We start from the raw sequence: 25,970 nt of genomic DNA on the forward strand, positions 1-25,970 counted from the left end.
AAAGACAATGAACAGTTACATCTCTACTTTACATAAGGGTGTCTGCACAATCTCACATTACAGCAACAAAATCCTGCGGTTTTTGGCAAACCGAGTACCAGAAAATATACATAAAAAAAAAATGCATTGTTAGGGGGGGCACAGGGGGGTCAGAGGTCAGTGTTAGGGGGGCACTGGCCCCCCTTGCCCCCCCCCCTAGAACAGCCCCTGCTGTTCAGGGACGAAGGTTCCCTGGCGCACATTATTTTCTATGGACGAGAGCTCTAGTTAGATTCAGGGTCCATAATGTTTAGTCTCGCTGATAAAGAATGTTGATTATTACACTCCGAACTAGTTCAAACCTGGAGCTACAGAAGAGTTCTTCAGAATTGGTTTGGCAACTCATGACACACCACATGTCTCTCTGGCCGAGGCTCCAAATAAACCGTCAGTGTTTGCCATCAAAGCTCCAGCTCTCCTCGTGCCTCTCTGAGTCCTGTTTCCAATTGCTTCAGAAGTTTCCCCCACAAACATATATGAATTGTATTTTGAACTTACCATCTTATAAAGATCTGACACGCTGATCTGGTCTTCATCCACCATCTCAAACTCCTTCCTGGCACCAGGTCCAGACCCATGTGTCTGAAAGAGAGAGGAGGAGATCATTTAAACATTCATCTACGCAGATAACATTCATTCTATGTTGACAATAGTTTGCAACTGTTGTAACTTCTTTTATTTAAGGCAATACAAACATTTGTTTATTTGCTTCTTGACAGAAGTTAAGGGTCAAATGTTGAAGTAAAAAAGTGTAAGTATATGTCCTGCTTTTGCTCCTTCCTGTTTTGATATAGAAATGAATACGAGTATGTCGAGTGCATTTCCTCCGTCTTCCACCGTTCTTGTTGGAAACTGTTAAATTAATAAATATATTAATACAAAGTAAACATGTCGTTCAGTTTGGACTAGACTCACTTGGTTCTTCATTTGAAGCTTCTATTACACAACAGCAACAAAAACAAATGTACAATACAAGATCTAAAGATTAATTTACTTATTATTTATTGACCTGTAGTGACCGTGCATGTATTGTTCAAACTACAATCATATTATGAATAAAATATAACATAGAAACATGTCTTAAACTCGAAAGCAGTACTAAAAAAATAAAAACACATTTAAATAATAAAAAAAATAAAAACACATTTAACTACAAAAGTACTAGAATGGAAATAGATACAAAATGATATATGAATAATAATCATATTAATGGGGATTATAAAACAAAATGTAAACACATAGAGTGTTGATTAACAAATAAATAAATAAAATAAAAAAAGTACCCAAAATCGAAAGACATTTTAGGCGACCAAAATGTTATGCCTCACTTTGATAAAGTTAATAAAAAACTGTGAAAGGGTTATGGTTGAAATACATATTTGGACCATAATTTACTAAATGAACATCAAGCTGTATTGAAGAAGACCTAAGACTAGAGATTGAGACCATAAACTCATCAGGACAAGGTTTACTGAGGTAAGAAATCAAGTGAGAAGTTGGTTCATTTTCTCATATACTTCTATTCAATCTGACTTGCTCTGCCTACTCTGATTTGTTGTCTATTTTAAAGAGGGTTATAAACTACTAAATGAAAATTGTGCTGTGTTGAAGAAGACTTAAAACTAGAGATTGAGGGCATAAAACTCATCAGGAAAATGTTTACTTAAGCAAGGCTAATTTTCTCATAGACTTCTATTCAATCTGACCTGTTCTTTATCGTCTGGTTTAAAAGAGGGCTATAATGTACCAAATGACCATTGAAACATACTTTTGAGATCGAGACAATTCACTCATTGTCTCAATCAGGACAATTATTTCTTAAGCAAGGCTCATTTTCTCAGAGACTTCTATACAATCAAACTTGTATTTGTGAATAATGGACCCCCTCCTGGTAGATTTCACTTTTAAACCCAGAAGAGGCTGCTCCTTATGAATGCATTTGCTGCCACAACGCCATATATTTAGAGAGATGAAATTCTACCCCCTCACCCCTAAAATCCTACCCCTCACACCAGATACTGACTGGTCTCCGGACCCCCCCAGACCCCCCCAATAAAGCAAAACTGCACGTTTCAGAGTGGCCTTTTATTGTGGCCAGCCTAAGGCCCACCTGTGCAATAATCATGCTGTCTAATCAGCATCTTGATATGCCACGCCTGTGAGGTGGGATGGATTATCTCGGCAAAGGAGAAGTGCTCACTATCACAGATCTTTTCAGATTTGTGAATAATATTTGAGAGAAATGGTTATTTTGTGTTTATAGAAAATGTTTTAGATCTTTGAGTTCATCTCATGAAAATTGGGAGCAAAAACAAAAGTGTTGCGTTTATATTTTTGTTCAGTGTAAGTAATTTTAGATGCTGCCTCGGGGGGTTATTGTTCCTGAGGATTACTTTCTGTCCAATCACAAAAGCAGCTGACCTTCGACCCGGCTCTTAAAGACGCAGTAAACGGTTTCTGTAACTGTGATTTAAAAACGAAAGGTTTTATTTCTGCGTGTTCGGTGGCAGAGGAGGTTAATTGTGTTTGAGCGAGACTCCAGAGGAAACATTAAGCTGCTTCAGGTCTGGGTTGCACACCTTTCATATCTCCAGGTTAAATAACTCAATCCCAGGTAAATTTCTCTCCTTTTCCTTTGTTTTCCATCAGCTCTTTGACAATCTCCCATGAGCCTTTGCAGCCACTGATATTCCTGCCTCACATCCTTTTGTTAAATACAGTTTGTGCTCCTAACACGAGAACAAAAGACGTGTGTGTCTTTTTGCATTTAAATATATGTATAATCCCAACTATTAACATCTATGTATTTGTTCTAACATTGCATTCATCAGTTGATTTGTGTTAGAATATTAGACATCTTGTATAACCATCAACATCTTTATGACTTTATCACTTATTTAACAAATGCTTCTTTATGTTTGTCTTGCATATTAACCCTTAAATGGATAAGCGCATATACATTTTCAATCTCAACTTCAATCAATCAATCAATGTTTATTTATATAGCCCAATATCACAAATGTTACATTTGTCTCAGTGGTCTTCACAGTGTGTACAGAATATCAGTATGACAATACGACACCCTCTGTCCTCAGACCCTCACATCGTACAAGGAAACACTTCCAAAGAAAACCCAGTTTAAAGGGAAAAATGGGAGAAACCTCAGGGAGAGCAACAGAGGAGGGATCCCTCTCCCAGGACGGACAGACGTGCAATAGATGCCGTGTGTAAATTGAAAAGATAATATATTTGCAACATAGGTAGTCCAAATGTTTGGAAATGCATGTGTGTATAATAGGAAGATGAATCCACGAGGATATCCATCCAGGACCGATGATCCAGGACCACAGCCACGACTCAAGATCCAGCGCTCGCGATCCAGGACACAGGACCGCAGGATCATCCATGACTTCTCTTCTCTTTAAATCTATATCAACACCTGTCAGTGTGTGTACAGTGTGTGTGCGTGTGCGTGTGCGTGTGTGTGTGTGTGTGTGTGTGTGTGTGTGTGTGTGTGTGTGTGTGTGTGTGTGTGTGTGTGTGTGTGTGTGTGTGTGTGTGCGTGCGTGTGTGTGTGTCCTCACTCGTTGCCCCAGTCCAGCCTCACAGTGATGTGTCTCTTCACGTCTCGGCTCTGCTCCTGCGTCAGGTGACCCGACAGCATCTGCCTCCTCAGGTCCAGCAGCTCCAGCATCACGTGACGCACCTTATAGAACAGGTCCACCTTGTGTTTCTGATGGAGGGGGGGGGGCAGACGGGGGAGAGGGGGAGAACGAGGGGAGAGAGGGGGAGAAAGAGGGAGATATTACACTCATCTGTTGTCCAATTCATGCGGAGTAAGTCGTAATCTTTTGGCACCTCAAGCGTTATTGTGTTGTTATCTTTTGCACAGAAGTTGTCATAAATTGACTTTTGATGCAGTTCTCAGCCACATACCTGTCTTAACTACATGTTGCAAAGTGTGTGTATCTGTTTATATTTGAACTGGATGATTCAGCTCCTAAAGAGGAAAGGTTAAGAAGAAGCAGACTGTGGGGACAATATGGGATGAAGACTACAACTCCCATGATCCTTCAGTACTTCACAACACTGCAGAACTCTTTTCCTGGTGTTTTGATTGAGAGGTCAATGGCAGCAGATATGACATATTGTGTGTTTAATTGTTAGGGATCCACGTCTTGATTTGCCTGTTGAACGAAACACTTACTTTGCAGTTGTTTGCCTCCTGTCAGCTTTGGTCTAATCGATATGTTCTAGGTTGAACATGTGTAATATTTCAATAGAAAAATACCCGAAGTTCTAGTTTCTTAAAATTGAGAAGTGACTTTTTTTTTTGCAGTTTAAAATCCCGAACGCTGAATAGGCTCAATAACAGACTTTTAATGGGTATTGTCCCCTTTTTCAATTGAGGAAAGAAATCATGATTAATCCATTTGATCTAGAAGGAAATCGATTGCTCGTTGCCTTAAAGTGTTTAATCACATTTTTAATGCACATTCAGACTCCTCTGGGGTCTCTGGAGGCTTCTCTAAAACAAGGTCAGCACCGATTAGACTACAGGTTAATAGTGTGGTGTTACAACTGAGACAGCACCCCACACACACACACACACACACACACACACGATGTATACCTCACTTCAGGGGACATTACATTGACTTACATGCATTTCCTGGAGACTTATCCTAACCTTATCCAACACATGCCTAACCCTAACCAAGTCTTCACCCTCAAATTAATGATCTCCCTCATGGGGACCTCCATTTTGTCCCCATAAGGGAGGTGAGTCCCCACACGTGACTGTGTAAACATATTTAGGTCCCCACAAGTATAGTAATGCTAGGCCACACACACACACACACACACACACACACACACACCACACACACACACCACACACACACACACACACACACAACACCACACACACACACACACACACACACACACACACACACACACACCACACACACACACACACACACACACACACTTTCCCCTATAGTTAGTTCTATTATTAGCGCTCTAATGTACCCTGCAGACCTCAGCTAAATGTCCGCTCAGTTCTTCTCAGGACGCTAGGAAGGCAGCATTTGCTCTTAAGGGGCAGGTGTCACACACACACGCACGCACGCACATACACACTTCTTACAGTATATGACAAAAAGGTAAGTATATCAAGTATTAAGTAGCACACATCACACAGTATAGAGACGTTCTGAGTGGATACAAGCCATGACAATACTGTATACATATCTTTTATTTCTTACTAACATCTATTTACTTTACTTTTATTTACATTGTAATACCTTAAAATAAGTTATTGTTTGTAATTTTTTATATCAGAAAGACCACAACATGGTCCTGGATTTCCATCTAACTTTGTCAGTGTTTGAATAGACATGTTTGAGACACGTCGAAAACAAATGTTATCTGTAAACGTACACACGCCATTTTTTACCAGGCTGGTCTCTGTATGCCTGGTTGTGATCACATGTGTGTTCACTACATAGTTGCTGACTGTACACACACAGGAATATGAGTTGTAATGAATGCATACATAATTGCACACATATATGCAGCGTGTCTGAAGCATCTCAATTTACTGTCTTCAGTATATATTATCTGTGTGTGTGGGTGTGGGTGTGTGTGTGTGTGTGTGTGTGGTGTGTGTGTGTGTGTGTGTGTGTTGTGTGTGTGTGTGTGTGTGTGTGTGTGTGTGTGTGTGTGTGTGTGTGTGTGGTGTGTGTGTGTGTGTGTGGTGTAGTGTGTGTTGTGTATGTGTATGTGTATGTGTGTGTGTGTGTGTGTGTGGGTGTGTGTCGTGTGTGTGTGAGTGCGTGCGTGAGTGAGTGTGTGTGTGTGTGCTGCGTGGTGTGTGTGAGACGCACGCGTGAGTGTGTGTGCGAGCGTGTGTGTGTGTGTGTGCGTGTGTGCGTGTGTACGCGTGCGTGTGTGTGTGCAAGTGTGTAAGTGTGTGCATGTGTGTGTGTGTGTGTAAGTGTGTGTGGTGTGTGTGTGTGGTGTGCGCTGCACGCGTGCGTGTGTGTGCACTCCGTGCCGTGTGTGTGAGCGTCGCGTCAACGAGTGCGTGTGTACGCGTGCGTGTGTGTGAACGTGCTGTAAGTGTGTGCACGTGTGTGTGTGTGTGAGTGAGTCTGGTGTGTGTGTGTGTGTGTGTGTGTGTGTGTGTGTGTGTGTGTGTGTGTGCGTGTGCATGTGTGTTTATCTCTGTGTTTGGAGGAGATGCATCTGTGTCATTATATAACTGTGGCTGCAGAGGAGGAGGAACTGTTTTTAGGAAATAAGAAAGCACAGAGTTTGTTGACGCAGCTCTAAAAGAATATCGACCAGTCTTCTCCCAGTGCATGCTGGGAAAAAAACATAAGCCAGGAATAAGTGCAGGAAAGACCCTAAATCTCTAAACGTAGAGGAGCAGGAGAGGACTCTTTAAAGTAGAGACACTACATACTGATATACACCTGAACATCAGCAGGAGAGGACTCTTTAAAGTAGAGACACTACATACTAATATACACCTGCACATCAGCAGGAGAGGACTCTTTAAAGTAGAGACACTACATCCTGATATACACCTGAACATCAGCAGGAGAGGACTCTTTAAAGTAGAGACACTACATACTAATATTACACCTGAACATCAGCAGGAGAGGACTCTTTAAAGTAGAGACACTGCATACTGATATACACCTGAACATCAGCAGGAGAGGACTCTTTAAAGTAGAGACACTACATCCTGATATACACCTGAACATCAGCAGGAGAGGACTCTTTAAAGTAGAGACACTACATACTAATATACACCTGAACATCAGCAGGAGAGGACTCTTTTAAAGTAGAGACACTGCATACTGATATACCCCTGAACATCAGCAGGAGAGGACTACTTTAAAGTAGAGACACTACATACTGATATACACCTGAACATCAGCAGGAGAGGACTCTTTAAAGCCAGCTCAGCATAATTTACACTGCCGACAGAAAACACCCACCCCTGAGGGAAAACTGTACTTCTTTCTGCAGTGAGTAAAATAGGGCTTTTTCAAATATGGTGTCATTTTAAAGAGGTGTGTTTCCTGTTTATACATTATAATAAAACTGTGAGTTAATGTGTCCTCAGGGAAGTCCTTCTCCCTGCACTTCCTGTTGGGACCCCTGCTGAGGGATTAAGCACTCGGGGATAAAAACACTGACGCATTTTTGCCAAAGATTGCCGCTTCTACAAATTGGTTTTCACTAGTTTCCTAGCAACAGTGACACACAGCAGTTCTGCCCAGCATCTGTTGAACATTAGCTGTTGAACAGAAGCCCCCTGGACACACACTAATGCTCTCTGTACACACTCTGAGGGATAAATACATATTCAACTTGGGAGCATGTGTTTCAAAGAGCAAGCAATACTAAAATACATGTATAATCAATTTCTTTACTAAATGAGTCACATGTTGGGAAATCACAAGACAGGGAATTCTGTTTCAGCTGGGGCATTATGGGACGATTGAGTCTTTACTTTCAATATGTATCTCGTTAATTATACTCTGTTCTGTATCACCCTGTGTGCTGTAATGCTTTTATTGTGCTCATATAGGTCATTTAGCATTGGAACAAAAGAAAATCATCCACCTCCTCTACCGCTAATAACAAATAGAAACAATTGAACATTTGGTTTTGACTGTCTTATTTGTGGAAGTGTTATAACTGTTGAACTTCAGGAAACAATCATTTCTAAACGCCACAGAGTCTCATAGAAGCTGACAAAACGTTTCAACAGTTTAAAAAAAATCCCATTATAACTCTCTCACAACAACTGCCTCACTGAGATGGTTACACCTTTACTTTGGAGCATGATATAAAAACAGAAGCAGCTTTTGAGGCAACATGGAGTCTGAGGATGAAGTGCCATCCGTCTGGTTTCTCTAAAACCAACATTGTGATAGGAGCAATTCTCACTGGCTTTGACTTCTCGTTGAACATCACATGTTGACATTCTATATTATATGTTTCTAGTTGGTGTGCCTTTCCTCTGGTTTTTTATTATTGTACTCCTTTTGTGTTATTCTATATTGCATCGTTTCCCTGTCCACTGAGGTTGTTTTAAATGTATAAATAAATAAAGATTGATTAAGATTGAGAATGAACTCTTCTGACTTAATCAGCTAATCAACAGGCGCTCCAGCTCGACCAATAGGACGGCAGAGTCTCCTCTCCACCTTCTTCAAATACAACCCTCTCTCCACAGATAGATATAAATGGTGCTTCTCTGAGGAATTGCCCGATCGGTCTCTCTTTGAGAGGAAAATACACAATCTTTCTTTTATTTTGCAGAGTGGAAATCTCTTTTCTGTCGACTACTTGTGGATTTTAAGTCTCCCCATGCCTCTCTCCCTCGACTAAAGTGAGCAATCACACCTTCACATCCTGCGGGAACACACACACACACACAAACACACACACACACACGCACACAGATGTTAGACAGACTCATATTCCATCCTCTATTCTTCACATACTTTCTCACAGCGAAATAAACGTTTTTCGCTGTCCCTGTCTCTGTCCCTCTATCTCTCACATTCACTGTCTATCTCTCTGTCCCTCTCTCTCACAGTCACATTACACACACACACACACACACACACCACACACACACACACACACCTCACACACACACCACACACACACACACACAGACACACACACACACACCACCGTTTACCCATCGTTACCACCTCACGCTCTGAAAAGCAGCCGGGTGGATCTCAGATAACGGAGCAGGTTGGACACGCTGCTGTTTCATTGGACGTTAGGTTCAGGAGCGAACACAATGAGATGAAGCGTTTCTGAGCACAAACAGAAAGCTCTCAAAGTTTTTGACAAAAACCAAAGCCTATACCACCATTGCAAAATCCTGGACAAACATAACCTGCTCAGCTGGGAAAATATACTAAAAACACACTGATGCATGTCTCATTTTTAAAATGCTAAACGGCAAGGCACCCCCCCCCCCACACCACTCTGCACTTTTATACAGCAGAGCAATTCAAACAGCAGAACCACAAGGTCTGCCCTAAGAGGGGACTGTGTAGTCCCTCTTAGGTCCAGTTCCTTTGGCACACACTGTTTCTCTGTGAGGGCATCTACACTCTGGAACACGATACCATGCAGATCAGGAATAACACCCTCCTATCATACATTAACCGCAATCATAAGAACTGGCTTTTAAACAATCACAAATGTGAACACTTTTAACTGAATCAAGGTATGATGATATTTCATCTGTTTGCATGTTTGTTTGTTCCTCTCTATTGTTGTACTACTGTTCCTATTTATTGTTGTACTGCTATTTATTTATTGGTGTACTGATGTTGTCTGCTGTACTCTATTTAATTATGTTTTTATTTTCTAGTCTTGTTGTGGTCAGTTAACATCTTGCCAAGGACAACAGTTGAACATTAGCCTGCTGGCTAATACTGGCTCATTTACAGCAATGTGAATTAATGTGCACTGTCCTTTAAATAAAATAAACAAACAAACAAAGATGGTGTTCAGCTGCAGAAATACAACTCTGCTCTTGGCCTTTGGCTTTACAGTCAGAGAGACTTGAGATAAAGAGTTCCTCTCTCTGACAGACCATCATAACATCGCTGCTGCGTCTACACACAGCTTTTTTTCACCACAACAACTTTAAAAACTCAAGTATATTCGTCTAATCTCGAGTCAGAATATGTCCTTAACTTGATGTTCGACATAATAACTTCAGAAGGAACTACGCAGTGAGACAGAGGGTCTTGTTTTTGAGACAATGCATCTTCTTGTTAACTCAAAGACTCTTGAGTTATATCTAAGATGAAACAAGGTTCTTTTTAAGCTGCTGTGTTCGTAAATATCTTCTTTCACAAAATAAATCTTACTTGATTTTAGAAAACACATTTTAATTGGAAAATCGCCAACTTAGATCAGAAACGTTGAGCTTTTCTGGCTCATCTTGTAACACTACATGTCCTGTTTCTGGTTCAATCCAGTTCAGAACTAGTTCTCCCAGCTAATAAGAAGTGTTTTGTCTCAATATCCCTTCTTACTTCAAGGAATCTTACCACGCTACTTTCACTAGTTCTATTGGCAGATGTTTGAACTTATTAAAGGCGAAAACACAATATTTTCATTATTCATTTACTTGGTTTTGGAGCAGCATTTCTTTCAAATGTACAGCAATGTTTTGTAATAGCTGTGGGTGAGAGGATGCTGTCTCCAAGGGCAACAGGAGCATCTCTGCTGACAGCTGGCACATCTAACCGGACATTTGCAACACCTCTCCTCCCTTAGCGACATCCTGCTGCAGTTTCACACCTTTCTGACGAGAAAAGCACGAGGCCAGGAGGACCAGGAGACAACGTGTGTTTCTTATTTTGCACTGAATGTTGTCGATGTAAAAGGAAAATAAAATACATACCCAAAGGAGTGAAGCTCAGGATAGAAAAGCAAGAGTTTGCACAGGGTTAAGAAAAATACAAATGTAAAGAACAGTCTGTTGTTGTGTTCACATTGGATACAATGGGCTGTAAAACCAAAACAATGCTCTGAAGGATGCTTAACGATCCGTAAAAGGCTGCTGGAAGAGATCTGTCTGTGGGTTGATCGCTTGTGATGCTTTTTCAAATTCACATTCAAAGGTTTTATTGTCATATGCACATAAGCTACAGTGTAGAAATGGCAATGGAATTCTTCTTCTTTCACGTTAAAAAATGCTGCACAATTAGCTCGATCCAGCAGTTTTTTTTCATTTGGTTTGCTCAGTGTTCCGTAGTGACGTCACTATGTTCCGGAACTTTGGGATTTTAGTCTTTGCAGAAAAAACCTACTGAATAAAAGAGCGTTTGAGCATGAGATGCACGAAATGAGCAGAGTAAGTCGTCTTTAAGCGAGGGCGTACATCTCCAAGTGAGAAAACACGCAGAACAGTTAACTGAAAACATTGCACAGTCTCTATCCCACCGATTACTTTCAGGAAGTCACCGGTTTGAAGCCTGCTAACAGGAAGTGACATCGCCTAAATCAGAGGGGACTCTCCAACACCTCGGAGCCATTAGCAGACATTCTGCTTCATCTTCACACCGTCCAAACGCTGAGGGAGCACACACACACACACAATACACACACACACACACACACACACACACAACCACCACACAACATCACAGTCCCTAAGACTCATCAGTATATATATAAAGTCACATGAATTATCCACTAAAAACGCCAAAGGATGGAAAGTAAATTCTTAAAATATACCACAGAGAGGTCGAGAAAGTAGAGACAAACAGTGGCGACGAGTGGAGACAAACAGTGGAGACGAGTGGAGACAAACAGTGGAGACGAGTGGAGACAAAACAGTGGAGACGAGTGGAGACAAACAGTGGAGACGAGTAGAGACAAACAGTGGCGACGAGTAGAGACAAAACAGTGGAGACGAGTAGAGACCCACACACAGTGGAGACCGAGTAGAGACAAACAGTGGAGACGAGTAGAGACAAACCGTGGAGACACGTAGAGACAAACAGTGGAGACGAGTAGAGACAAACAGTGGAGACGAGTAGAGAGACAAAAGTGGAGACGAGTAGAGACAAACAGTGGAGACGAGTAGAGACAAACAGTGGAGACGAGTAGAGACGAGTAGAGCACAAACAGTGGAGACACGTAGAGACAAACAGTGGAGACACGTAGAGACAACAGTGGAGACGAGTAGAGAACAAACAGTGGAGACGAGTAGAGACAAACAGTGGAGACGAGTAGAGACAAACATGGAGACGAGTAAGACAAACAGGGAGACGAGTAGAGACAAACAGTGGAGACGAGTAGAGACAAACAGTGGAGACGAGTAAGAGACAAACAGTGGAGACGAGGTGGGGAGACAAAACAAGTGGAGACGAGTGGAGACAAACAGTGGAGACGAGTAGAGACAACAGTGGAGACGAGTAGAGACAAACAGTGGAGACGAGTAAAGACAAACAAGTGGAGACGAGTAGAGACAAACAGTGAAGACGAGTAAAGACAAACAGTGGAGACGAGTAGAGACAAACAGTGGGAGACGAGTAGAGACAAACAGTGGAGACAAGTAGAGACAAACAGTGGAGACGAGTAGAGACAAACAGTGGAGACGAGTAGAGACAAACAGTGGAGACAAGTAGAGACAAACAGTGGAGACGAGTAGAGACAAACAGTGGAGACGAGTAGAGGACAAACAGTGGAGACAAGTAGAGACAAACAGTGGAGACGAGTAGAGACAAACAGTGGAGACGAGTAGAGACAAACAGTGGAGACGAGTAGTGGAGACGAGTAGAGACAAACAGTGGAGACGAGTAGAGACAAACGGTGGAGACGAGTAGAGACAAACAGTGGAGATGAGTAGAGACAAACAGTGGAGACGAGTAGAGACAAACAGTGGAGAAGAGTAGAGACAAACAGTGGAGACTGAGTAGAGACGAGTAGAGACAAACAGTGGAGACGAGTAGAGACAACGGTGGAGACGAGTAGAGACAACCAGTGGAGACGAGTAGAGACAAACAGTGGAGACGAGTAGAGACAAACAGTGGAGACGAGTAGAGACAAACAGTGGAGAAAGTAGAGACAAACAGTGGAGACGAGTAGAGACGAGTAGAGACAAACAGTGGAGACAAGTAAAGACAAACAGTGGAGACGAGTAGAGACAAAAGTGGAGACGAGTAGAGACAAACAGTGGAGACAAGTAGAGACAAACAGTGGAGACGAGTAGAGACAAACAGTGGAGACGGAGTAGAGACAAGAGTGGAGACGAGTAGAGACAAACAGTGGAGACGAGTAGAGACAAACGGTGGAGCGCAGTAGAGACAACCAGTGGAGATGAGTAGAGACAAACAGTGGAGACGAGTAGAGACAAACAGTGGGTAGACAAGTAGAGACAAACAGTGGAGACGAGTAGAGACGAGTAGAGACAAACAGTGGAGACGAGTAGAGACAAACAGTGGAGACGAGTAGAGACAAACAGTGGAGACGAGTAGAGACAAACAGTGGAGACGAGTAGAGACAAACAGTGGAGACAAGTAGAGACAAACAGTGGAGACGAGTAGAGACGAGTAGAGACAAACAGTGGAGACGAGTAGAGACGAGTAGAGACAAACAGTGGAGACGAGTAGAGACAAACAGTGGAGACGAGTAGAGACGAGTAGAGACAAACAGTGGAGACGAGTAGAGACAAACAGTGGAGACGAGTAGAGACAAGAGTGGAGACGAGTAGAGACAAACAGAGGAGACGAGTAGAGACAAACAGTGGAGACGAGTAGAGACAAACGGTGGAGACGAGTAGAGAAAAACAGTGGAGACGAGTAGAGACAAACAGTGGAGACGAGTAGAGACAAACAGTGGAGACGAGTAGAGACAAACAGTGGAGACGAGTAGAGACAACAGTGGAGACGAGTAGAGACAAACAGTGGAGACGAGTAGAGACAAACAGTGGAGACGAGTAGAGACAAACAGTGGAGACGAGTAGAGACAAACGGTGGAGACGAGTAGAGACAAACGGTGGAGACGAGTAGAGACAAACAGTGGAGACGAGTAGAGACAAACAGTGGAGACAAGTAGAGACAAATAACACACCTAAAGAAAATACAAATGAATACACAAAAATTATTTGGAAACAAATGTAGAAACCAGACTGAAGCTCTGAACTGAAAGGAAGTTTTACAACATATTTTGTCCACATGTTTCAGCAATTTCGATTCCATCTACACCCTACACGTCCATTTTCAAAATGCTTCCCTCCATAATTACATTTCTTACATCATTATTTCAGGCTAGAAACGTCGTATTCAGGCCATACAAGTCACAAAGTGGAGAACATGAAAGCACAAAGCTCGCTGAAGCTGGAAGACCCCCCTGCTCTTAAAGAGGCCCAGTTGTTCTTTTGGGGTTCTCCCTATCATCAAGTGTATACTACAGGTTTCAGTGCATGTGAATGGTCTGCAAAGGCTAACATCTCTGTGTTCCTGACTTAGTGGTCTCGTACCTTGACTGTATATATTCAGGGTTGGGTTGTAACGGAATACATGTAGCGGCGTTACGTAATCAGAATACAAAAATCAAGTAACTGTATTCAGCTCGCGTTACATTTGAAAAACGAGTAATCTGATTACAGTTACTTTCGTAAACCTGAAGTGAATACATTTTGGATTACTTATTGGAATTATTGGTGGAAAGATTTCCTCTCAACATTTAATATTCATTACTAAAGGTACAGCGGAATCATCACAGCCCACAAAACCTATTACCGCCGCAGATGGGCCAAAAAAGCGTTTGAAAAAAAATCGCGGGTCCGCTCGCTCTGAAACAATAACAACGAAACATGGAGGAACACAAGTCTGCGTTTAAATCGCGTGTGTGTGGTTAAAACACATCAGCCAGCGGTCGCTCTTTAGCCTTTCTAATGATTATTTCTGAAGGTAAACACAGCGAAGGCGGTGCGAAAGGCACTGCGAGCTCGTCTTCTCAGAGGCTGAGTTAACCCTCCCGCTGCCTCCTGGCGCTGCAGAGAGGTCATGAAGTGAAGGAGGTGTTCCTTCTATAAATCAGCTATGGGCAGCAAATACTGTGAGTGTCACGGACATTAATTCATAGATCAAGGCAGACTGGTGCACACACTCTCCTGTTTTGCCAATCCGGTGCTTAAACAAATATAGCTCTACACCCCTGGCCGAAATGTCCTTAAAATGAAGTCCGAGTTCGACATTTTAATGCATGTCCTGCCAACACTGGCAGGACAGAAGGCGACACGCCCGTTCTAAGCCGTGTCCTCACTCCTCACATCCCAAGCTGCATCCCCAAAACGTGTATTATGTTGTTGCATCGTTTCAGATGTGATGTTTCAGTGTGCTCTTGATAAGCCATTAAAACAGTAAAAACACGTTCAGTTTCCGTTTGCTTTTTGTGTCTCCTGTTCACCAAAACATACCCATCCGTGATGGAAAAAGAAAGTAATCCAAAAGTACTCTAAAAGTAATCTGATTACTTTTTTAAGACACGTAACTGTAACTGTATTTGGATTACTTTCAGAGCCATGTAATCAGTAATCAGTAACTGATTACATTTACAAAGTAACCCTCCCAACCCTGTATATATTACACACACACACACACACACACACACACACACACACACACACACACACACACACACACACACACACACACACACACACACACACACACACCATTGGATATATATTAGGGTTAGGGTGATATTTATTCGTATGCTTTCCAATAATGCACCAAAATAAAAGCAGCTACTGTATGTCAACAATGTCCCCGTCGCCAAGGCAACAGTTAGTGAGTCAGCTTACAGATAAATGACAGTGCACTTATCAAAGCCTATAGATCCTGGACCAAGTTTACACGCAGCTCAAAACCCACAAGTATGGACACACACACACACACACACACACACACACTCACCTGGAGGGATTTAAACACACACACACACACACACACACACACACACACACACACACACACACACACACACACACACACACACTCTATACACGGATAAAGAGATGATTGGAGCTACTTACAGGTGTGTTTGGATGATAAATCCTCTCCTTTCTCTGCTCTCTGTGATTCTACCAAAGCTCTGCACAGCGATGCAACCCAGAGGAGAAATCACAGCCAGTCAAACACTTTGGATCCTCTCACAATGTGTCTCTCTCTCTGTGTACCTCAGCTTTATTCTGCCTCCCTCACACCCCCTAAGCTTGTCCCATCTTCCTTTCTTTACCTCTCTCTCTCTTCCGCCCACGGGCCAGTCTGCAGCACAAAGCTCCTCTACACGTTGGTAAGGTTGGAGAGAGTGTGTGTGTGTGTGTGTGTGTGTGTGTGTGTGTGTGTGTGTGTGTGTGTGTGTGTGTGTGTGGTGTGTGTGTGTGTGTGTGTGTGTGTGTGTGTGTGTGTGTGTGTGTGTGTGTGTGTGTGTGTGTGTGTGTGTGTGTGTGTGTGTGGTGTGTGTGTGTGTGTGTGTGTGTGTGTGTGTGTGTGTGTGTGTGTGTGTGTGTGTGTGTGTGTGTGTGGACAAAAAGACAAAAATAAGGTTTAAAGAGGCCCTATTCTGCTTTTGGGAGTTTTACTTTACCCGTAGTGTGTATACTGTAGGTTTGTGTGGTCTGCAAAGGCAAGGCAAGGCAAGTTTATTTATATAGCACTTTTCAACACAAGGCAATTCAAAGTGCTTTACAAAAATGAAAGACATTAAAAAAAAAAGGCATTTAAAATCAGTCATTAAAAATAAAAGCTAATAAAATAAACATTAAAAGAAAAAATACATGGATAAAAGTTACAGTGCAGTTTAAGATGTGAATAGTTCAATTAAAAGCAGCGACAAAAAGAAAAGTCTTCTTGCTGGATTTAAAAGTAGTCAGAGTTGCAGCGGACCTGCAGGTTTCTGGGAGTTTGTTCCAGATGTTTGGAGCATAATAACTGAACGCTGCTTCTCCAGGTTTAGTTCTGACTCTGGGGACAGAAAGCTGAACAGTCCCTGAAGACCTGAGAGATCTGTCTCTGGGGACAGGAAGCTGACCAGTCCCTGAAGACCTGAGAGATCTGTCTCTGGGGACAGGAAGCTGACCAGTCCCTGAAGACCTGAGAGATCTGTCTCTGGGGACAGAAAGCTGACCAGTCCCTGAAGACCTGAGAGATCTGTCTCTGGGGACAGGAAGCTGACCAGTCCCTGAAGACCTGAGAGATCTGTCTCTGGGGACAGAAAGCTGACCAGTCCCTGAAGACCTGAGAGATCTGACTCTGGGGACAGAAAGCTGACCAGTCCCTGAAGACCTGAGAGATCTGTCTCTGGGGACAGAAAGCTGACCAGTCCCTGAAGACCTGAGAGATCTGACTCTGGGGACTGAAAGCTGACCAGTCCCTGAAGACCTGAGAGATCTGTCTCTGGGGACAGGAAGCTGACCAGTCCCTGAAGACCTGAGAGATCTGTCTCTGGGGACAGAAAGCTGACCAGTCCCTGAAGACCTGAGAGATCTGTCTCTGGGGACAGGAAGCTGACCAGTCCCTGAAGACCTGAGAGATCTGTCTCTGGGGACAGAAAGCTGACCAGTCCCTGAAGACCTGAGAGATCTGACTCTGGGGACAGAAAGCTGACCAGTCCCTGAAGACCTGAGAGATCTGTCTCTGGGGACAGGAAGCTGACCAGTCCCTGAAGACCTGAGAGATCTGTCTCTGGGGACAGGAAGCTGACCAGTCCCTGAAGACCTGAGAGATCTGGATGGTTCATAGTTTAGCAGGAGGTCAGAAATGTATTTTGGGCCTAAACCATTCAGTGCTTTATAAACCAGCAGCAGTATTTAGAAATCTATTCTTTGACACACAGGAAGCCAGTGTGAAGACTTCAGAGCAGGAGTGATGTGATCCACTTTCTTAGTGTCAGTGAGGACTCGAGCAGCGGCGTTCTGAATCAGCTGCAGCTTCCTAATAGATGTTTTAGTGAGACCTGTGAAGACACCATTGCAGTAGTCGAGTCTACTGAAGATAAAGCATGGACACGTGTCTCCAGATCCTGCTGTGACATTAGTCTTTTAATCCTAGATATATTCTTTAGGTGATAGTAGGCTGATTTAGGAACTGTTTTAATGTGACTGTTGAAACTCAGGTCAGAGTCCATGACTACACCTAGATCTCTGGCTCTATCTGTTGGTTTGAACATTGCAGGACTGAAGCTCAGCGCTAACTTTTATACGTTCTGCCTTGGCTCCAAAAACCATTACCTCAGTTTTATCTTTGTTTAATTGGAGAAAGTTCTGACACATCCAGTCATTGGTTTGTTCAATGCACTTACTCAGTGTTTGAACTGGAGCATAGTCTCCTGGTGAAATGGTTATGTAAATGTGTGTGTCATCTGCATAGCTATGGTAACTTATGTTGTTGTTGTTCATTATCTGAGCCAGTGGTTGCAGACCATTTACATGCGCTGACACCTACAAACGTATTAAATGTATTAAAACAAACGCCAGACGTGAAATAATCATGTGCATCAAAGACATGCAAAAGAAAAAGAGTAAGGACAAAAGAAAAGCAAAAAATGTGAAAAAAATTAGGACTCTGAGGTGTCTTTACACATTTTAGTCGATCTATTAATTCTTAATTAATGCAGTAAAGTACAGTAGACATGTTGAAGTGTCTTTGTGTATCTCTATATCATTTAAATGTATTATTATTAGGGTCTGAGACCTAGGTCGGCGAAGACCCAATTGAAATTGGAAATCGGTCGCGCAGCTCCAAGTGAAATCTGAAATCTCACTGTATGCCGTTGCCCTCGCCAAAAAATCCGATGTTGTTGTAAGTCAATGGAAAATCGTCCAAACAGCACCAGACTTCATATGATGGCTAATGGTCCGGCCCTCTATGTCAATTATGGGATGTCATCATATGCCGTTGCCATGGTAACGCATCCCTCGCCATGAAACATGGTGTTGTCGTAATTCAATGGAAAATCGTCCAAACACCACCAGACTTTAGACTATCATCAATGGTCCGGCCCTCAACAGCTCTATGTCAATTATGGGATGTCATCATATGCCGTTTCCATGGCAACGCATCCCTCGCCAAAAAATCCGATGTTGTTGTAAGTCGATGGAAAATCGTCCAAACAGCACCAGACTTCAGACTATCATTAATGGTCCGTCCCTCATCAGCTCTACGCCAATTATGGGATGTCATCATATGCCGTTTCCATGGCGAGGGACGCGTGTCCCTCACCATGAAACACGGTGTTGTCCTAATTCAATGGAAAATCATCCAACCACCACCAGACTTCATATGATGGCTCCTAGTCCAGCCCTCAACAGCACTATGTCAATTATGAGATGTCTTCATATGCTGTTTCCATGGCAACGCCTCCCTCGCCATAAAACACGGTGTTGTCCTAATTCAATGGAAAATCATCCAAACACCACCAGACTTCATATGATGGCTCCTAGTCCAGCCCTCAACAGCTATATGTCAATTATGGGATGTCCTCATATGCCGTTGCCATGGCAAAGCGTCCCTCACTATGAAACACGGTGTTGTCCTAATTCAATGGAAAATCTTCCAAACTGCACCAGATTTCATATGATGGTTAATGGTCCGGCCCTCAACAGCTCTACTGAAATCTGAAATCTCACCGTTTGTCGTTTCCATGGCAACATTTCCCTCGCCATAAAACACGGTGTTGTCCTAATTCAATGGAAAATGGTCCAAACTGCGCCAGACTTCAGACTATCATTAATGGTCCGGCCCTCATCAGCTTTACGTGAAATCTGAAATCTCACCATTTGTCGTTTCCATGGCAACGCTTCCCTCGCCATAAGACATGATGTTGTTGTAATTCAATGGGTAATCGTCCAAACAGCACCACACTTCAGACTATCATTAATGGTCCGGCCCTCATCAGCTCTACGCCAATTATGGGATGTCATCATATGCCGTTTCCATGGCAACGCGTCCCTCGCCATGAAACAGTGTTTTCCTAATTCAATGGAAAATCATCCAAACAACACCAGACTTCAGACTATCATTAATGGTCCGGCCCTCAACAACTCTATGTCAATTAGGGGATGTCATCATATGCCGTTTCCATGGCAACGCATCCCTCGCCATGAAACACGGTGTCGCTGTTACTCCTATGAAAATGGTCTAAACGCCACCAGACTTCAGATGACAGTTAATGGTCTGGCCCTGAACCCCTCAATATGACAATAGTGAGTTTTCCTCAAAAGCTGTTGCCATGGCAACGCATTCCTTGCTGTTAAGCACGATATTGCTATAACTCCTGTGTAAATGGTAAAAAAGGGTTCAAATGTCACATGTGTGCTAACCGTCAAGCCCTCGACACATATATGTGTCACTTTTGAGATTTCTTCAAATGTCGTTGCTATGGTAACAAAATGGTGGCCATGAAACATGGTTCTCATAATTCCAGTTAACATGCTCCAAACGGCACAAAACTTCACAGGTTTGATCACCATGCAGCCCTCAACACATCGAGGCGTATTATGGGATGTCATAATATGCCGTTGCCATGGCGACAGATCACTCGCCATCAAACACAATGTTTGTGTTACTGCTGTAACTCCTAAATATATTGTCCGATCGGCCTGAAACTCCACACGTTTGCCAACCGGCCGAGTCCTCGAGACACCTAGACACGTCGACGTGCGGACAACAGCCTGCGGAACGTCGAAGACCCGCTCAACGCTGCTTGCAGCTTTAATTATTATTATTATCTGAAAGAAGTCTGCTGTGAGCACACTCCCAATTCTGGAAGAGTGCAATCAGTTGTATTGACACTTTTTGAAAGTTGTTCATTTAAACACATGTTTTTTATTGAGGTCACTGTGTATTGTCTGCATTATAAACATATATATTTATATAAAGTCCACTCATCTGTGTGCATTTGAAGGGAAAAACATGTCATAAATAAACAACTGCAGCATGTTTTCTTTTTATAAACATTCTTAAAAACACGCTACGCCTCTCTGCATAATGTATGTTCCAGAGACAGATAGAAAGGGAGTCTGATGCAGCTTGTCTCTCTGACCCAGTCTGTCAGAGCTGCTGTGTGTCCTGTTGCTCCACAGTGTGTTACCAGGTCTGTCCCCCTCACACACACATCTCTCACACACACACACCTCTCACACACACATCTCTCACACACACATCTCTCACACACACATCTCTCCCCCTCCCCCCAGGTCTCTGCTGTCACTTCCCTCAGTGTGACCGACAGTGTTAAAACATCACTTCAGAGTTTGGCCTTTGACACACATCTGTCACACACACACACACACACACACACACACATCTCTCACACACACACACACACACACACATCTCTCTCTCACACACACACACACACACACACACATATCTCTCACACACACACACACACACACACACATCTCTCACACACACACACACACACACACACATCTCTCACACACACACACACACACACATCTCTCACACACACACACACACATCTCTCACACACACACATCTCTCATCTCTCACACACACACACACACACACACACATCTCTCACACACACATCTCTCACACACATCTCTCTGAGAGTGTGTGACACGACGGAAGGAGAGATGATGAGCGATAGGAGCATTTACTCTCTCGCTGTTACTTAAAGGTCTCGTGTTATACTATTTTTAGGCATATATTATAGGTCTCTAAAAACATGTCTACACTGGAAAAAATGCTGCTCCAAAAAACAGTTAATAATGAAAACGAGCTGTTTTCACTTCAAAATGTGCCAAAGAACAAGTGACCATTAGCTTGGTGAGGTGTCTTGAACTAAGGAGGGATATTTAGACCAATCACATCTTAGCTGGAGAACTCATTTTGAACTATGTTTGACCAGAATCAGGAAATATAAGCCGCAAATGCTCAAAAGTCTTTTGTTTTCTGTTGTTAGTTGGTGATTTTCTAATAAATATGTGTTTCATTTGAGATACAACTCAAAATAAGATGTTTTGACTGAACAAGATGTTGCATTATCTAAAAACAGCACCCGATATCTCAGTGCAGTGTCACTTCTGAAGTGAATACGTCTTGCATCAGGTGGAGAGACACATTCTGACCAGATATCAGACGAATATACTTGGCAAGATTCCCAGTTTGTGAAGTGTTTTGCTCAAAATACCAAAGATCACCCATTCTAGCCTCAAACCCCTCTATTTCAGCCCTGTTACTAAAGTGCTGATTCTGGGTATACAGCTTTACAAAAAAGAAGAACAACACAATATCCGAGACGAGAGCTCATGCAGGAGAATTATACGGAAACTCAGCTAAATGCTGCCGTGATTAAACGCCAAATCATGTTCCAAACCACATCAAGGATTCTCTCCGAAACAGTCTGGAGCTCAAACTCTTTTTCTCTCAGGTTTACCACAAGATGACTTCCTCTTTACTTCCTGCTTCTTCACACACATGCTCTCCAGTACAGGTTAGCTCTGAGTGTTAGCGATGCTAATGTAAACACCAACCATATTACGTCCAAAACAGTCGGGCATTGTTTCTGATAGCAGCGTTTCTGATTGGGCCGTGGGTCCACATTTCAGATGTTACGTCATATCGGACGCAAATCTTTTAGAGATTTGGGTACGGAGGAAAAGAGAGACGGTTTTATTTTCTGACGCTGCGTGAGTTCCCTGACGCACCGGGGACACACCGGGGGGACACACCGGGGACACACCGGGGACACACCGGGGACACACACCGGGGGGACACACCGGGGGACACACCGGGGACACACACCGGACACACACACCGGGGACACATGTTGATGTAGAAAAGACATCACAAAGTGCAGAAGTGCGTCCCTATGTGTAAAGTATGGAAACCGTACGGCACGATGGAGACCAGAAGGTGTTCTCATCGTGGTCAGAAAGCTGAGTGTTGAACGCTGGACGCTCTTCTTCTGCTCTGCTGAGGGTCACATACTTGTTTATTTTGTAAACATCCCAACAAAATGGTTGATTTCCTAAGAATTACAATGTAAACAATGTGCACATGTATGAGGACGTTGTTTCCAGCGTAAGAGTGAGTACGATGTAACATTTACATCTTAAGTGCTGTGTGTGTGTGTGTGTGTGTGTGTGTGTGTGTGTGTGTGTGTGTGTGTGTGTGTGTGTGTGTGTGTGTGTGTGTGTGTGTGTGTGTGTGTGTGTGTGTGTGTGTGTGTGTGTGACTGATTGATGGTGTTGATTTGTTTCTAAACATTCAGCATCTTCTGTTAAGGTGTGTCTTTATTAATGACACACCTTAACGAGTTGACTTAATAACCTGCACGGTATCTTTGAAGTGGTCTTTATTGGACCACAACAACGACAACGCTGCTAAATGTGAGGCTTCAAAGCCGTAAAACAAACAGCTTGGTGACTATGTCTACTTCTACGGTCTATAGCTGTTTATAAAGCAACGTGCTGAAGCTTCACAGACTGAGTGAGACGCCTCAGTCAGAGAAGTGCTATACACTCTGTGAGTCCTTGCTTCTGTTCAGCTGAATCACAAGACGTCTGAGAAATGGACAAGGACAACTTCCCCTCCCACTGCGTGTCCTTACTGTCAGCCTCTGCGTCAAGGCAACACACACACACACACACACACACACACACACACACACACACACACACACACACACACCTCCGTCTTCACATCCCTCAATCATTGTTCGGTTGTCACCACTGTCTCCCTCTCCTACCTCCTTCCTGTTCACACATCTAACCCGCCTACACACACACACACACACACATACACACACACACACAATCTTATCTACTTTGACACATCAGCATTTAAGAGATAATAGAGAGGGAGTGAATGAGAGATTAAGAAGCAGAACGATGGAGGAAAAGGAGAGGTGGAAAATATAAAATGGGCTCCGATAGAAATGTGAAGTCTAATCGCAGAGATGTGTTTCTCTCTTCTCCCGCTCTGGGTTCTTAAAGTCTTATTGATGCACACTCCACCTTTCTCGTGCTCCCTGTTACCTGCAGTGAACACTGTCTCCTCGTCACCTCAGTCCATCTGACCTTGTTCTTTATGAAACAAAAGCACTCTGCAGCCAGTCTTCATCCCAAACTAAATGACTCTGAGCAACATCTCTTCAGTTCCCACCTATGTTCTCGCACCGCAGCATGCGTCCCTTTGCTTCTCAGTAGCAGTGTGTGCAACTGCGTTTAGGATTCGCCTGTTTTTGCAATTAGGGTTTATTTGCAATCAATTTGGAAATTCCAATATGGCCGCCATATAGACATCTGGGCAAATGGAAACATGGATTTTCTGAATCCTTATACAATACCCTTTCCAAAAATGTATAGTTTAGCAAATCCCCACAAAAATCCCACGAAAGTTAAAATCAAGTTATAATGAACCTGACTATTATTTGCCATCAAAGGAGCCTCTTCGTCCGCATGTCCCGTGTCTCCTCGTGTCCTGATGTGCAGCTGGAGCTCCATGTTCCAGATGTGGGTGCTTTGAGAGTTCAGCCTATGTTCCTGTTTGTCTTATGTATGCAGCTCCAGCTCTTGGATTCGCCCAAGAGTTAGTAACTTTAACTCTGAGCAAAGTCTGAGTTCCCTGGGGCGGTGTGCAAAGGCCAAACACACAGAGCACAGGGAAGGGAGAGAGCAGTGCTTTTTACAAAAGGCTAAATAAATAACATGTATCGACTCTGCAAAGACGTATCCTGTGTGTGTGTGTGTGTGTGTGTGTGTGTGTGTGTGTGTGTGTGTGTCTGTGTGTGTGGCTCTCTCGCTCTGTGTGTGTCTGTGTGTGTCTGTATGTATTTGTGTCTCTCTCGCTCTGTGTGTGTGTGTGTGTGTGTGTGTGTCTGTGTCTCTCTCTGTGTGTGTGTGTGTGTGTGTGTGTGTGTGTGTGTGTGTGTGTGTGTGTGTGTGTGTGTGTGTGTGTGTGTGTGTGTGTGTCTCTCGCTCTGTGTGTGTGTGTGTGTGTGTGTGTGTGTGTGTGTGTGTGTGTGTGTGTGTGTGTGTGTGTGTCTCTCTCTGTGTGTATGTGTGTCTTTGTGTGTCTGTCTCTATGTGTGTCTGTGTCTCTCGCTCTGTGTGTGTTTGTGTCTATCTTGCTCTGTGTGTGTGTGTGTGTGTGTGTGTGTGTGTGCCGTGCGTGCGTGTGTGTGTGTGTGTGGTCACAGTAGGGGTGTCTTCACAGATGTGCTAACTTTGTGTTACTTTGTGCACTTTAACAAAAATGTGATTACAAACTAGTGTTTTTTTCTCATCATCTTTTCGGTATATTTCACCATGAAAGAAAAGTTCTTCTCATATTTATTTTCGCTTCCTGAGTGCGAGTGGATTTGTAAAAATATGGGAAAGATGGTAAATATGTGAAACACCAGCACCTCATTTGTCTAAAGTGTCTTATTGTGTCTTTGCCTCCGATGGTAGAGTGTTCTAATAAACAGTGCATCCCAACGTCCTTGTTCTTGGCTCATTTAGATATATTTGATATTTTATTTGAAGGACCTGACATGCCTCTGCATTGCCCGAGAATCTGTGAAACATCGCTGTGTGCTATGAATGTAAAATACAGCTTGATTCATAAAGCTTTTAATTTTTAATCATAACTTAGTTTGAACAATAATGGAGATTATTTGTTTTGTTTTTAGTAATCGATGGCAGCCAGGGCCTTTTGGAGTGACGACGATCGACCACACGAACACACAGCTATACGGCAGTGAGCTTGAATCATATCATCTATTGTGATGGTCCAGAGATTCAACCAAGACTCCAGGGAACTAAACTTTCTTCATGTTTTTTCTTTTAAAACTCATGTCAAGCAGCACAAGGACGAGAGACAGGAGGTTTGAAGGAGAACCTTGAAGACAAGAAGACACAACGAGAGGAACACACAACCTGCAGCAGGAACACGGTTTGAATCACAGTCACACAAGTTCACACACAGCTGGCCGGAGCCGAGTACTTTGACACTGGATCACATGCTGCTCCGAGACCAAGGACCAGAAGAATGAAACAAGCTGGTTAGACAAGTCAAAAGATCTGCCAATAGAACACGTGGAGATTTGCTTGGTAAGAGAACTTGAAATAAGACGGATATTTAATAAAGGAGATCTTGATCAGCTGAGAACTATATCCTTATGTTGAACTATATCCAGGATCTGTACATGTTATTATAAGTGTAAGTGTTCAGTTGTCTGATGTTAGTTGGTGATTTTCCAATAAGAATTTGTTTTGTATTTTAATTCAAGTAAGATGTATTTGTTAAAACCATGTTTTACAAAAACCACAGCAGCTCAAAGATGTTTTCAAGAGTCTTGAAGAAGCATTGTCTAAAAACAAGAGCCTCTATCTCACT

At 43.0% G+C, this 25,970-nt stretch overlaps 1 protein-coding gene across 1 annotated transcript in view; it reads right to left on the reverse strand.

The window, feature by feature from the left end:
- Nucleotides 1-537: 537 nt before the first annotated feature.
- Nucleotides 538-25,970, reverse strand: part of LOC117443439 (dedicator of cytokinesis protein 3-like) — a gene marked incomplete at its 3' end in the record, with an annotated part of 49,053 nt that continues 23,620 nt past the window's right edge. Inside the window, exons 4-5 of the mRNA XM_034079425.1 lie at nt 3,624-3,772; nt 538-621 (exon numbers count right to left, since the gene is read on the reverse strand). Coding sequence (XP_033935316.1) covers nt 538-621; nt 3,624-3,772 — 233 coding nt within the window. The remainder of the gene's footprint in view (nt 622-3,623; nt 3,773-25,970) is intronic.

This window comes from Pseudochaenichthys georgianus, unplaced genomic scaffold (assembly GCF_902827115.2).
Source record: "Pseudochaenichthys georgianus unplaced genomic scaffold, fPseGeo1.2 scaffold_612_arrow_ctg1, whole genome shotgun sequence".
NCBI classification, from domain to species: Eukaryota; Metazoa; Chordata; class Actinopteri; order Perciformes; family Channichthyidae; genus Pseudochaenichthys; species Pseudochaenichthys georgianus.